Below are 16,157 nucleotides of genomic sequence, written 5' to 3'. Positions count from 1 at the left end.
GCACTCTTTCCTATATGGAGGGAGGACTGGAAGGGCTTTGAAAGCAAACTCCCATGGCATGGGTCACCATGGTAATCCAGAAAATTAGAAATATGGCAATTTATGCTACTCTCACTACAAAAATACCAACAGCTACACAGGGATTAAAATGCATTCCTGTCAACTTCTAATTACAATTGGATCTCTTTGGGTTTGTCTTTAAATGCAACCTGCAAATCTGTTCTAATTTATGCTTTCTCAGCATATTACCAAGGAGGGTATGTAGCCAAGACTCGTTTAGCAAAGCCAAAGATTACTTGGGTCCTAAACAGAGAAGACACAGGCATAGGAATAAGAGAACAGGAACAACAGAGAACAAGCAGCACACGAGCCTGCACAGCAAAAGTCACTGCAGTTATCAGGTAGCCAGAGCTGCCCTGATATTCCCATCACCCTTAGAATGTCTAGGTTTCATCTCCAAGATGACAAACCCACTCCAAATCAAGTTCAGCTGGATGTTCAGAAGTACTGGGCCACAATTAAGGATCCAGCATTCTGCCAGAATGTGAATAGCCAGTGTGAAGCATTTCAGAAACAGAATAGGGGAGGAACAAGAGACAGAAGAGCAGATAACCAGACTGAACAGGAGGTTCAGATGATGACTTAACTAAATTGATCAACAGAAAATCCATCAGCATGGGAACCTCAGGACACTGCTGGGATCTCTCACACTATCAAGTATTCAAAAAAAATTAAAGGTCAAATGGTCAAGAAATCCTGGGTACCAAAACAGCCCACACCAGGAGTGTTTAAAGCTGCACTGAAAAAAGGCGTGTTACCACAGCACGCCTGCTCATCAGCAAAGGCTTCTTTCACAGAGGTACAGGAACTTAATTCCAGTTACAAACATCCCAACTTAAATAAATAAACACAACCTACTTACTCCACATGCTTCTTATCTACCACACTTAAATGTCCAATAGTGAGAACAACACAAATAAGAGAAACAACACTTGGAGAACACACTTAGCAACCTGGCACAGTACCATGAATCTTGCATCAACAATGTACTTGGAGCAGTAAGAAAGGCTGATACATGTACAAATCCCTTCCCCCAAACACACCCTGCTCCTCCCTCCCATTTTCTGCCCACACAGTAACAAAACCATACCTGGATCTTTTCGCCCTGGTTTTTCAAAGCGTCTGTCTCCCCTAGAAAGGCAGAATAGAAGTTTCAAATAAGGTTTTGGAACTACTCCAAAAACTCATTTTAGGTATAGGTTTTGCTGGTTTTCTTTACTTGGTGGGAACTTTTTTAAAATCGGAGCTTGATGGACATTACCTTTAGAGGTCCAAGCGACAACTGAAATTCTCAGTAACACCAATACACACACGGCCCTTGGGAACTGGGTATGTTTTCAAATGTGCCCCTAAGTACTGTGAACAATGTCCAGACTAAAACTGAAGCAAACCCTTAGCACCAGCACTTCAATTGCAACTGCTGTAATTTATGTTCTCTCGAAGTAGTTAGCTCCTTCTTCCCAGGAACTCAGCAGAAAAAAATCTTTGCAAGAAATGTTCTTTTACTTTCTCCAGAGCCTCAAGAAACATTACTGTGTTTGACTCCATATTAGAAATTCAGACACTTCACTCACAGATATAACTAATTACCTTTCCTAAAGTGTTCTTATGAAGTCAAAAGGCACAAATGGAAGCTGAACAGATGTGTGTAAAAAACTTAAAGTGCTAGAGTTCTGTTACCTTTCCTCCCAACTCTGTGATCTGTGCATTTCCCTGCCCCCTCCTCGCCCAAATCCACCCTCCACTTCATCAAAACTTCTTTGGTAGAAACCGCTTTCTCCTCGGCCTCTGCCTGAAAAGACAAAAAACACAAGTGTTTGTAATAAATAATAATAGAAGTTGAAAGAATCAGGTAGGTTTCCCTTTCCTGGTGCCTCTGAGAACCAATCCTGCGGCCTTAAGCCCCAGTGAAATTATTTGGGACAAAAGGAAAAAGGAACAATGACTGAAGAAAGAGCCTTACCCAAAAATTCTTATCAAGAAGTGCAAGACCAGACAGAATAAGCAAACAATTCTGAAATAAATATGATGCAGAAAAACACAAATACTTACCCAAGAGAAATTACCAAGTAAGTATGCATTGATCACACAACATCCACACTGCACACGTGTGCTTCACACATAAAAATCAGATTTCTTTTAAAAGCAAACTCCAGTATAATGGCACTGCACTGTGGATGTACTCCTAATTATTGCTGTCAAGGGTCATAAAGGAGAAGGAAGCTATTAAATTCTAGTGACTGCCAGCAAAAATCTCCCCCAGGATCAGTGGGAAGAAAAGAAGGATCACAGGATGGTTGGTTACAGGCAGGTGAGAATGCAGGAGGACATTAGCCATAGCTTTGAAATTATCCTACTGACCTTCTCAGTAAATGGTTCTCTACAGGCAGTTACCAAGTACCAGGCCTCAAGCCAAAAAGTTACAGACACATCCTCAAGCAAAGCATCTCAAAGCACATCTTGAGGGCTTGAAAAGGCATGGGGTGTTTGGGTGAAAGAAAACAAGCCCTACACAACAGGAAAACAACACCCACATATAGCCCCAGCTCGTCAAAATAACTTCCAGCACTGCTTAGATTAACAGATAGGGTGAAATTTCCAGATCTACAAAAGACAAACACAGCTTCACACAGTGCTCCAGCAGAAGAAATGACAGGTTTCTAACCAACTAATTTACCATTTCAAGGTCTCATGGAAAGAAGATGAACAAGTGGAACACCTCTCAGCTTGCTGTCAGGACAATGCCTTGCCTACATACACATGTAGACTCTACAGTCAAGTTTAAAACCTAAAAAGCACCTGGTAACAGGAATTCTTGGCTGGGTAAGTACCTCATCTATCTTTTCATATTTCTCTCTTCCTGGCTTCAAGGAAAAAAAACATCTCAAAGTACAAGGTGCAAACCTGGCCAGGGATCCGCAGAAGTAAGACAGAATGCCCAAATGAAACAGGAAACAAACACATTCAGAATGGACTGCAGTTCTTACAGTCTTCTGAAGAAAGTATTTAAAAGCCTCTACATTTAAAATCTAAAGACATCTGGATATATCAAGGAATCATACCATGTTTCAGTATCTTATGACCACAGAAATTTAAAATAATCAAGACAGTTGCAACAGTTTCTCTACTATTCTATACCAAATCTCTTAGAAGGGGTGGGAGGTGAAAAGGGCAGAAAGTTGCTTTTCAGGCAAAGAAAAAAAAAAAGTGATCCATGGATAATCTAGTTGGGGTCTTTAAATACAAAACTGCTTTTGTATGAAGCAAACAGGTTGCAGGGTGCACAAGGAACAATTTTAACATGCCCTTCAGACAAACTATCCTGTTCTATCACCAGCAAAGTTTATTAGTGACAGATCTCCCAGAATCACAGAGATGCAGCCTTTCTTCCCAACAGAGTTTTGAGGATGCCTAAGTTCAGGTGAAGACTGGATAAACTCAAAAAAGATAAACAAAATTCATTAACAGAGGCCACATCTGGTTCAGGAAATATGCAGAGCTGTAAACATCTGGCAGCTGAGCCTCTTAACCATTGTGTTTTTCTCAGTCCTCATTCTCTTGCCAAGATGCCTTCTTTTAGCTGCTGCTAGACTATGGTCACCTTGGAGCTGAGCAAGCCCATACCATATCCAGCATAGCTGTTTTTACACTAACTCAGGGAGAGGCAGACTGAGCACTCAAGGTAAGAAAGGAGAAATCAGCATCAGACCTAAGAGAGTTATTAGAAACAGTTTCACTAGGGCAAGTCTGATACAAAGTTGACTATAGTAAAACAAGTTGCAAAGGCAAGAAACAGGAAGAGGTGATACAATATCAAAAACAGCATGATGTTTATCCAGTTAAAGCATCATGGGTCCCCAAAAATCCCAGAAAAGTTTTTATTCTTCACAAGTAAAAGCCAGGAAAGTTCCAGCTGCTCACCCAATAGCAACCTGTGCCTAATTTATTCACTACAGGAAAGCTGTCTTCCTTCCTCTCACAAGAGATAATAAAGCAAAAGCAGCTCATAGAGTCAAAACAGAACGAAGGCACTGACTCATCTCCTGTCTCTGAGGTAGCAGAGGTGGGAAGTTACACTTTCCCAACAAAAACAAAGCAGACTTGTGCAGTGAGCACTGCAGTGCTGCTCTGGCAAGGGTGAGTGCAATGCTGCACACTGGGAGCAGCCACACACCACCAGAGCCTGGCTGATACAGGACATTTCACCAGCAAATAAAGCAAGTGTCCTGTACAAGAGCAAGGATCAGCTGTTTTCCCAGCAGCATGGCTGATGGCCATTTAAAAGTATGGGAAATCACAGCCTGAGAAACCTCCCCCCACTCACCACCCCTGTATGGTGGTCCATCAGTATTTCAGTTGTGCTCAGCCACCAAAATGGTCTGAATTAAAAGATAATTCAGACCTTGCAAAATGTCTAAACTATTGATCTTAGACATTCAGATTAAGGCTGCCTGTGGGGTCCCAGCACTCAGCTGCCAGCTGCAGTGACACCACATAACACTGGACAGGGCTACTGAAGCACATCTGCCCTGGCTGTGCTGCCACCCCATCCATGTGTGGAAAGAACATGGGCCCATCCAACAGTGGCAAGCAGAAGCACATGGGCAGCCCCAGCAGCCAGCCAGCAGAGCACAGTGTGGGAAGCATCAAACACATCCTACCAAGCTACAGAAGAGAAGCAGCCAGTCAAGGGAAACTGGTGTGCAGTCAGTCATTCAGCAAGTACCATGTGGGTGAGTCTGACCTGAGAGTGCACACCAGGGCACAGCTAATGCTGGTTACAGAATGCATGAGAAATGCCTGCAGAGAGGATAAAACTGCCCATGTAAGCACACCACCTGACCTTCTGCTTCTGCACTCCTTGGCTTATTTTAAACAGAATGCCACTTCTGAAAAAATACCTGGCACACAAGCAGCAGATTAAGTGCATAGTCAATAAATGTCAATAAACCCTTCCATTTAATAATAGAGTGGAGCAAATGTATCATATGTATTTCAGTAATTTCCCAAAAACCTCAGGATGAGGACACCAATCCACTGGGCATTGCAATCATAACAGCTAAGTCTCTAACCTGAAAAATAGATAAGTTTGAATTTAAGTAAAAATATAAGACATGAGCAAAAACTGTCATTATAATTCTCATTACAAAAAAACCTAAAGCCTTATGGAATACAAGAAGCAAATTCTTGAAATTACAGCATAACTGGAGTTCAGGATCTACAGTCACAGTCATAATACTGTTTGGAAAAAACAGAGTAACTGTAGCTCAACTGCTGCTGTTTAGAGATGCAAACATTACACTTTCACACCATTGACACACTTTCCAACAGCAGCAAAAACAGATTGCAAAGGGCACAGAGGGTGGGTGGGGAAAGAGCTCTAACAGGAAGCAAAGGACCCTTCATAACAGCCTTAACCAGAAGGGAGAACAGCTACAAAACAAAGTGTCTGTAAGCTTACAGCCCATTCCAGGGACTATTTAAATCTCTCCTCATCCAAGGCTCTTATTCATGAATGTTGACATTCCAGTCCTGCCAGCACAAAGCACAGGGCTTAACTGCACACCACAGGGAGCTACCAGGAAAACAAGTCAATTAGAAGAGTCACGTGCAAGGACTTGGTTTCTTCAGAGACCACAGCTTCATTTTCAAAAAAATAAACCAACAAAACAAAAATCAAAGCAATTTTCACATAGTAACCACATTTTCATAATCACAACATAAGGATTTTCAGTAAAAGTTGGAGTGACCACCCAGAGAATATTTACTGAGTGTTACCCTGCAGTTTTAAATACTGGTAAGTGAATCCCATTTAGAGTTTTACGCATAACACTCCTTTACCAGCATTTCCTTCCCTTGCCAACCCAGCACAGATTGCTTCTCGTGCTCTCAAATGCTGGAACACAATTCTGTGTCTTGTGCCTCAGTCAGGGAACTTCATTAACAAATCTAATCACGCATGCAAATTCCTCTATAAAGCTGCTGGGGTGCAAGTCCTTTCAAGAAAGAAATCTCATTTTGGTAAAGCTGAAGCCCACACTGACTCGGCAGCAGCTTTGCTGCATACAGCTGTGTAAAGTTCATGGAAAACACCAGAAAACCTTTTGAACCCAGGCAATTTTTCAGTGCAATAAGAATGTTTTCCAACTGTTAAGTGAGGCAGCTCATTTAGTGAAAAAACTCCCAAGAAATTTCAAGTCCTTTCACCATAACCTGAAAAAACAAAATTGCATTTAAACCCTGCTACTTGCAAGCAACGTTTTTGTAAACGTCAACAGTCCTCTATTGAATTTTCATAAATAACTTGAAGTCCTTGGCTACAAGAGCATCATCTGTATCATTATGAAAATGGTACCATTTTCTCCTGGCAGAAGCCTTAATTTCTTTGCTGCAATATAAAACTTTGGGAAAACTCATCATGCCTAGAGTGCAACAGCAATTGCTCATGGGAAGAAGAGGGGAAGAGTGGAAGAAACAAGCAGCAACTAGGATCAATGAAAGAAGGAAAGCTCAGAAAGCTGAAGAAATTTACTGCAGAATTATGTCCTCTACAGCTTAAACAGAGAAGCCTCACAAGCACACCATATAATAATTCCAACACCTTAAAAGACCAAACTAGGATAAACAAAAAAGAAAGTGAAAATTATTAATTTTCCAACAAAGTTCTTGCTAGTATTTCTTAACAAATCTTAAAAATGAACTATGGGAAACCAGGAATACATGCAGCAGCTTTCAAACACTTTCAAAGTCTTAATACTGCATACATTTTAAGTTCTGTCCAATAAAATATAAGGAAATAAACTTTAGTGCCAAACAAAGCAGTCATGCATATGAGTAGAATCATTAATTACTGGATTAGAAGCCATATTCTGCCACATTTAGCCTTACAATCTCATTGCAACTAGTGGGGCAATTAAAAAACAATCACTGCTCATTGCATAAGGATGACATTGTTAATAGTGCAGCAAGAAAACAGGGAAATTTGACAAAAGAAAGCAAAATAAAGGGTTTGCCAAATTACAAATGGTCAAAGCATCTTGATATTGAAACTAGAGAGCACACTAGTGGATGTATGATCTCAAATCATCAAATTTTAAGCAATAATAATTTAATTTGCAGAATTATGTCTTGATGCATCTAAAAAAAACAGCCAATATGTATTCCTAGCAAAAGTGAAACATAGGTGATAGAAACACACACATTAAAATAAAACAGAAAAGCAACAACTCCCAAATTAGTACACACATCTATATATATATGCACACTTTTTTTAAATGAAACCCTGAGCATTTGTGCAACTACAATGGTAAATGAAGGGGAAGCAACAGGAAAATCTAAGTGATAGTCTCATAAAGCTTTAAATTCATATCTTAGCTGGGAAGCAACCACAAGAAGACAGAAAACCATTTACAAATATCTGAGAGATGTAAACTAAAAAGAAAGCAGGATTAAGGAATGAGAACAGAAATGAGAGAAGGCATTAAGTCAAAGTAAAACTCTGTCAAGCATCTAATTATATATGAAGTACTTCCTGAAGATCTTATTGAAAATACCACCCGTTAAGGGCATGTAAAATTAAATTAAAAAGGGCTCTAAGAGAAATCTCACCTAAGCACCTGCAAAGACAGAGGTTACAAGATTATTTACTCAGTATTTCCAAGTTACTAGCTTCCTAGTATTCCAAATGCAGCCCATCCTATTCATATATGAAGCCCCCCAAGAAGAGTTCACAGAAGTGCACACATTGAAAAGGAATTGCTAAGATAAATTCTGGGTTTAACTATTTGGTTTGACTTTAGCAATATGGCCTCAGGACATTTTCTCCATTCATTTGCAAATGTTTCAGGTGATCCTGGATGAGACAGCTACAGTGATGCACCAGAAATAGAACGACTCAAATGTCTCCCAAATTCAATTACAGCTTCCCATTAACTGTTTACACTCAGGATGTTAACAAATGAAGATGGCTTTTCAGAATACTGAACCCAACCTACTACAACCATGTTCTATGTACAGTCATAGATTTTTCCTACCCTCTCGTTAGAAATAACTTTATTAAAAGCATAAAACCAATTTATAACAATTCTGAACCAAAGAATTTCATATTCCACCCAAAACTACCTTTTCCTTTTGGATTCCCACCCATCAACCTGGCAAAGGCATATAACAGAGATACCAGCTGTGTGCTAATATGTGCAGAATCATCACTAAACCCAATATTCATTCTCCAGCACCACCTTGTTGGAAAGGTTTCAAAGCTTGAAGCAAAAAGAACCCATGGCTCTAGCCAAGCTCCAGTTAGTATCTCTGAGCAGCTTTGACCTGGATGCCCTGGATCCACTGCAGCACATCCCACAGGCAGCTCACCTCGACCTCTAGAGGAACTTCGACCTCGAGGAGCCCCCACCACCGTTCCTCCTCCGCGTCCCGTCAACCGCAGGACAGCAGCACTGTTTACAGACATCGAGAAATTTCTCTGCCAAAAAGAAAGAGGCACTGTCAGATTCCACTAGAAAAACCCTCACAAAGAAACCACAAATACACAAATAAACAATAAAAACCAAACAAAACAAAACAGCAAGCGTTTGCCATTATCTTAAATTAGGCTTTGTTTTTATTACAAATTCTCTACAATTAATACTAGAAAGGAAAAGGATTCCATGCCCACATGAGCAGCTGAAGCAGTCTATAAAAGGATCTTGGTCAATATTACCATTTCCAAGTTACTTAGCTGAGATTTCTATGCTCTGAAGTAAGCATTTGAACAGCTACTCCTTTTTCAGGTGATACCAGAGGCCATTAGAACATCAGCAGTGTTAAACACACATTCTGCTGCAAAAAGAGACTGGCATCTGCCTATACCTGACACCAATAATTAATACCAATTCTAAACTTACTTAAGCAAAGCAGGAACATGTAAAGACCAAGAAAACTTGAATAGAATTATGTTTACCAATGTCCTTTGCAGAAATAAGCCTTTTTATTCTCTAAATATCACAAGAGTAACATATTTTAGGAAAAACTAAGTCTACTTAGGGCTTCTGAAACTTAAGTGATACTCACTCATTTTCATAAGAAAATAACACCAGTAAAATTCAACTTTAGCTTAATATGAAACAATTGCTAAAAGAAAAAGCTATTTCAATAAAGAATGGATAAATATAACCAACTCTGACCCTATTCTCTGAGCACAAACACTTGGAAAACTGGGCCAAAGAATTCAGAAGCATGTACAGAAACATTAACAAGTAAACCTGAACTGCCACACACTTTCTGAATGCAAGTTTTGAATAATTAGAATGCAAAGGACTCCAAACAGTTGTTGTATCAGGCTTCTTGAAAGGAACTTAGAGCCAGCAAGGTGCTTACATCAACTCATGTGAATTACTATGACTTTGAAGGTCTTCAGAGAACAATGAGTCAAGTGATTATATACTATTTAAAATCTAAATCACTAACATCAAAGCCAACAGGAGATTTAATACATTACAGAAACATTTCAAAAACTGCTTGATATGTGCTCCCTACAAAAGTATATCTTCCTTCAAGAAAGAACTGGTAACTAATTAGACTTGAGGGGAAAGAAAAAATGCAGTCATGCATGGCAAAAACGCAAGGTCAGCCTCCAGCAAATCTGTTTTCTGAGCTAGCTCCTAAAGTTTAAAGCAACCATTTCAACTGCAAGTGAAAAGGAACCACCTCCATCTGCCTCTGAGCAAACCACCACCTTTCTGGGTGCTCATACTTCTGCTTTTTTTGTGAAGCACTGAAACATTTCACTAAAAAAACATATTTCAGTTATCAGAATCATTGTCTTGCATAGGAGACTCCTTTTTTTTTTATGCCTTATTCTTCCTGTGAGAACAAAATAATGATCTCATTTTTAAACTGACTTGTCTGCCTGAACCTTGAGCAACTTCTCCCTCCCCTCTGAAGAGCCTTGCTGCAGTGAAGGCATAGTGGTAACAACCCACATGATAAGATCACAGTAAGAAGTAAAAAAGCATAGTCAAAAAAGCAAAAACTGCCCTATTATTGATCAGGGTACTCCTTCAATGGCCAATGCTGACAATGCAGACTGAAGAACAAAGCTGCCACAAAAGAGGTTTAGCAGCAAATGAAGATGTCTTAGGAAACAGATGTCAGGAAAATAACCAAGGAGGACACAAAAGGATCTCCATTATATTCAGCAAGAGTTTGAGCCTCCCTTACTATGCAAGCAGGTAAGATTAAGACAAGCAAATTCTCCCCTAATGCAAATGGGAAAAACAGGAGCAGTGGGAAAGGCAAAGGAACATTTGCTGCACATTGCCAGTGCTCCTTGGTGGGAAGCTCTGGTAAAGCCATCTGCAGAAACCTCCCTTGCTTCAACAGACACTTCCTTGGAAACACATCTTAGACAAATCTGTGATTGTAAATATATTGTATTTCATTACAGTAAGTGAATCAGTTGAACTCTAAGTTAGCACAACAACTTTATCTTCAGAAAAATAACATTTTACTTAAAAAGAAACAGCAATTCCATCCAAAGCATGTCCATGTCCTATTACAGGGAACACTGTAGCCTTAAGTATCCAATTAAATACTACAAAACAAAACACATTTAAACTCAAATCAATATAGCTGACATGATCTGTCACCATCCCTAGATAATACACCTGTAATCCAGTTTGAGACAAGTTCTTTCCATGGTAAACATACAACTGCAGTGCCATCAGGTGCACAACACAGCAGGAATTGTTCTGAATCTAAGGCCAAAGTAATCCTGACAGGCTCAGCTGCAACTGAACACTGCATCAAAGTACCAGTGCTCTGATCAGCCTCTCCTCTAAGGACTCCCAAAGCCCTGCCTCTCCAGCTCTGAGACAACAATTCTATCCTAAGTATTCCTAGAGGGAGTAAAAAGGTCTTTTAAACTCCCTTCTGTCAATCTTAATTGCAAGAACTTTCCTGCATCACCACAAGCAGCAAATCCATTAATATTCACCTCAAAATCACTTCTGAAGATGATTCTTAATGATAAACAATGCTATGTCATGGGGAACAAACACCAGAATTTCTAACTTAAAAAATACCATTCCCTTGCTACCTCAAATCAATCATGAAGACAGGAAAAAAGGCATGAAAAACCAGACTGTTGACATCCTCTGGGTCCCCAGAAAGCATTAAAGGAAAAGCTTTCTTTAAAAGGGAATATGGACCTCTTCTTCTAGATTATGATTTCTGTGGAGATTTTAGAGAATTGTTACACTGCTTAAAGGCTCCTGTATGATTACAGGTGAAGAGGAGAAGGGAAAAGCAGTGACACAGGATACACCAACTCCTCAGGAGTTTACAAGACTGCTGAAACACTGGGCACTGCAGCAGAGGATCACATCTAGCCCTGAAGCTCAGCAGCACTTCCCATCTCATCTGTACTCTGCACACTTTCCATCCCATAGCCTTTAACTCTTGTTATTCCTTGCAGAGAGCATCCTGACAAACACCAGCAGTCAGCGTCCCCTTGTAAGAGGCCTGAAGGACTCCACCATGCATCAGCAAAAGAATAAACCCAAAGACATTTACACAAAGGTTCAACATTTAGGGGTGCTACTGTGTGTCTGGCTGACCATTTCTGGGGCTAGCTCCTGAACCCCTTCTCTCCCTACTCAAGAACAGGAGCTAAGCTAAGCCTTCCCACAAAAGCACAGTCTCAATCTCAGGTGCCTTTGAAGACTATGACATGAAGTGCTTACAGGGTACCCACATGAACTCCAATAAAATCTAAACCATTAGTATCTTGTGTGAAATGACAACATCCTACAGACACACAAGAAATATGGACCAGCTCTGAAGAGGAAGGAAGTCTGGAAGAGATGAAGAGGATATGCCAAAATACCCAGGCACAAAATGAAATGAAAAATTCAAGAACAGAACAGCCTGGGGCAGGCAAAGGAAGAAAAATGCTCTGACATCTTAAGCTAATAGTAACACTACCCACCCCTGCAAAAATCAAATCACTCAAGCCAGTAAAAATACTCAGCTTCTATTACAAAAGAAACAAAAATCCAAACCACAGTATTATGAAGTAAGAAAAGTGCTAAGAAACATGACAAATCAGAGAGAAACTGCAAAATCAAAAGTTCTGACAGCCAGAAAGAGGAAACCAGTTCAGAGTCAAAAGTCAGAGGCACTTATCCAGAGAAGATGGGTGGTTTTCTCCATTTGGAAACAAATTTCAAGCAAGAGATTTCAAACTACCCAGATCAGTCATCCCTGAAATGGAATCATTATGGACCTGTTCTCACTCTGATCCATCTCTATGTGGTTACATACCTATAGATACATCAAAGGAGGAGATGAAAAGAAACTGCTTATATACAGAGCAGTTAACAGTACTGCATCTTAATAAATGTTAACAGTCAAAAAACTTCAGCGTTTCTCTAAAGAACACAAAACAGGGGCTACAGAACCTAGCCACTTTTGTGATTCTCTGGTTACCAAAGAGAAGGTGGTAAAAACTGTAGAAAATGTCACTGATCTGAAAATGATGCATACTTAAAAAATAGGTAACACTTCCCAGATGGTGATCCTGGATTTAACAACCTGTCTTCCTTCAACAGAACATTGGATAAAAACCATTTTTTCCAATTTAAGACAATAATTGAGCATGGATAGAATTTATACTTTATGCTGACACAGTATGCTTTCATAATATCTTTCTCAGTGTCCTAGGTTAAAATGAAAAGGTGCAACCAAAGGTATGTATTCTATTAGCATCTCCATAAGCTGTTAAAATAGGTGAGGCAGTGTTCTTTAACTCCTCTGTGACTCATCCCTGGTAACTCCCTCCTGGGGACAATCTCCACTAAAGAGCCATCAAGGTCTCCCATAACCCCATGATTCACAGAATTACATCACCCCACTGTGAGATGCCCCACCCAGGGGAGGAACCAAACATTCCTACCTTTATATAATCTGAGGCTTGGAACACCAGGAGAGCACTACCACTGCATTCCCAGAGGACAAGAGCTCAATAACCACCACTGGACCTCCAGATCTTTCCACAGGATCATTGCTCTGCCAAAACCACATCCACCACTCCAACAGGACTGCAGCCACCATTTAATCAGACTGCTACCACCACCCTGCCCAGCAGGGTGTCAGGTCATATCCCGACTCTGTCACTTTAAGTCAGAGTTTCTGTACTATTACCTTTAATTTTCCTATTAAACTGTAGTTCTGACTTGGAATCTCCTGCTAGTTTGCTTTCAAACTAGTACACTGAGATGTCCTAATTTCAAATTTCATTGTTTTTCTTAATGGAAGCACATTCTTTATTATGTCTTTGCACTAATAACAAAGTTAAGATTAAAAAAAAAAATACACACCTGTTCTTCTTCTGTAAAAGGTACAAGTGCCAGTGGTGGCAGGGGCTCCTCTTGTAAAATAGGCAAAAATTCCTTATCCAGAAGGTCTGAAGGTATCTGTATAAAAGAAAAAGAGCATTCTACTCCATGCAAGTATTTCTACTTCAGGGATGATGTCACACACACTGATTCAAAATTTTTATTCTTCCAACTCTGTCTCCATCTACCCAGTACTTCCAGTAACTCTTACTGGGGGTGGGTAACTCTGCTGCAAATTTACAACCCTCAGAAAAAAAGTTCTTACAAGCAAGGCATCCAAAGCATCACCCATCAACAAGGCCACAGATAGTAGAACTCAAACTTACACACCACTGCAGCTGAAATCTGAAACAAGTGACATTTCATCTATTGCTTTTAACTTCAATACATTTTTATAGCCAGATTTTTAATTAACAAAACTGCCACCTACAGCACAGAGGTTGTATTTAATTTGAAATAAGCAACTCCAATTTATAACCAGCCAGGAGAGTAAAAATATACCAAAAAACCCCAAACTCAAACCAACAAAAAAAACATACAAAAAAAGCCAAGTACAATGAAACTATATGTATAAATTAACTAGAGAAAACTTATGACTTAAATCAAAATACATGTTAACATTAATTTTGAATCAGAACCCCCATCAATAGCTGCAATCTTGAGGATGTGGACAAGAACTACCAATTACATACAGCAAGTGAGTTCCAATTATGTCAATGGACAACTGCCTCAAAAATATTTAGTTCATAACACTAAAGAATTTTTTCCTTTTAGATATATGCTAGCAGAAGTCTTCCTGTTTTCAGTCAGTCTCTCTTTTGATTAGATTCAACAGCTTAAAAACATTGCTGACATCCACTAGCTGACCTGAACCACTGTCAAGAATCCTTTCAGTCTTCACAACTAGCATCACTCAACACCCTGGAAACATGTGGATAGCAAAAGAAAGACATACTCTAATCATAATGCCCTTCTGGCAAACACATAGGAAGAAAATATTATTTGGACCATTCATAACAATCAGAGAACTTCCTGTAACACAGGATATTTGAGGGTTGTTCTGAATCAGCCCCAAGAGCAGAGATCTCAGCATCATCTGACATTACAAACACAAACTGCAAAAAACAGCAACTTCTGACTGGCTGACCTATTCAAGCATAACATCAAGATCTAAATCACAGTTTCCTGAAGTAGAACAGGACAATTCTGCATGTTAAAGCATGGCTTTAAGCTATACCACACTGAACAGACTTAGAAAAATCTTTGACAGTCAATGCCCTTAAATCCATTATTTAAGCAATGCAGGGCTCCCAGTATTGTACAAGAGTGTCAGCACAGCCAAGACAGGATAGGAACCTGAAGCTGTGTGTGCACATCTCCATTCCAAGCTCAAAGCATTATCCTGACATAATTTCTTGCAGTCCCTCCCTCCCCCAAGGGTAAGCTCTCAGGGGCATTCAGATCTCCAAGTCTGCTGCAACAATTAACCAACCACTGCCACCATCTAAAGAAAAACCCAATGTTTACAACTGCAAAATGTACCAATCGTTTGCCTGAAAGGGCTCTGAAATTTTGTATCATCTTCTACATCACTGAGAACCCTTGTTCAAAGTGAAACCAGAAGGAAGTTCCTGATTTTCTATACTGCTCTTATGCATTACATGTCATTGTTTGTGTGTCCTGATTCCCAGAGAAGGGAGCTTCCTGAGGACTGCTCTCATTGGGCCAGTCACCTGCTAAAGTGAACCAACTTAAGACGGGAGAGAGACCTCTTGCTTTTTTCAGATGATCTGCTCATATCATTTATTGCCTGACTTTGTAGCTGAATCAAATAACTATCATGCACTACATTAAATAAAATCCTACTGAGGCAAGCAAATCTGCACAGCTGCAAGGCGACTTTAACCCTCAGTCATCTGTGGCAGTGAGACTGAATATGGCAATCAGGTCTTTTTGTTCTCTGGGGTACAGGAAGTTACCCCTAAAATGGAAGAAAAACAAAAAAAAAACCAAAAAAACCCCACATACACACAAAAAAAATACAAACAAACAAAAACCCCAAAAACATATGGAATCTGGTAAAAGTGCAATCAAACAAGTGCACACATGAAAACCCCCACAATCAGCCCTCTTCAGTCTAGGATTGCAAGAAATATATGATTTGTCTGTCCATAACCACAAAATACAAACAACTATTCCTAATCACAAAACTGTCATTAGGAACACACACACCAGGGCACCTTCCTCTTCCTGCTCACCTTATTATCCTTTAGAAAAAGTGCCAACATTTCTTCTCTCCCATAGCGATAGTCTGCTAGTTTGTACTTGGGCAAGGCCGGAGACAGAGGAGGGGATGTCACGCTCCCGCCACTGGACAAAGCTCGCAGCCTGAAAGGAAGCACAAAAGCAATAAAAATTAACTGAGAATATCTAAACCTGTGCTACCATCCCTCTGCACATTTACAGATTTGACACAAAATAAATACAATACTGAAAGTAAAGACATTAACAGTTTAACTTCAAAACTCTCAGTGCTTCAATAGGAGGAGTGGAAGAACCTCCCTTGTTTCACCCACAGCCAGGAGAGCAAGAAATAAAAGAATTCCCATGAGCACATCAAGGAATTCAACTTGCCCCAGGAAAACTCTTGTGCTGACTATACAGCAAGCCAGCTATACCCCCCTAAAGCCTTGCCTAAGCTATTCACAC

General features: G+C 39.9%; 1 protein-coding gene across 1 annotated transcript in view; it reads right to left on the bottom strand.

The window, feature by feature from the left end:
* GIGYF2 (GRB10 interacting GYF protein 2) overlaps positions 1-16,157 on the bottom strand; it is a 75,776-nt gene that overhangs the window by 45,079 nt on the left and 14,540 nt on the right. Inside the window, exons 4-8 of the mRNA XM_054282410.1 lie at positions 15,707-15,836; positions 13,431-13,526; positions 8,428-8,536; positions 1,741-1,852; positions 1,151-1,191 (exon numbers count right to left, since the gene is read on the bottom strand). Of these exons, the coding sequence (XP_054138385.1) occupies positions 1,151-1,191; positions 1,741-1,852; positions 8,428-8,536; positions 13,431-13,526; positions 15,707-15,836 (488 nt within the window). The remainder of the gene's footprint in view (positions 1-1,150; positions 1,192-1,740; positions 1,853-8,427; positions 8,537-13,430; positions 13,527-15,706; positions 15,837-16,157) is intronic.

This window comes from Melozone crissalis, unplaced genomic scaffold (genome assembly GCF_028551555.1).
Source record: "Melozone crissalis strain CALT ecotype California unplaced genomic scaffold, PUWL_Pcris_2 ptg000034l_1, whole genome shotgun sequence".
In the NCBI taxonomy this organism is placed as follows: Eukaryota; Metazoa; Chordata; class Aves; order Passeriformes; family Passerellidae; genus Melozone; species Melozone crissalis.
Note: the sequence above shows the minus strand (reverse complement) of the source record. Positions and strands in the feature narration are given on the sequence as shown.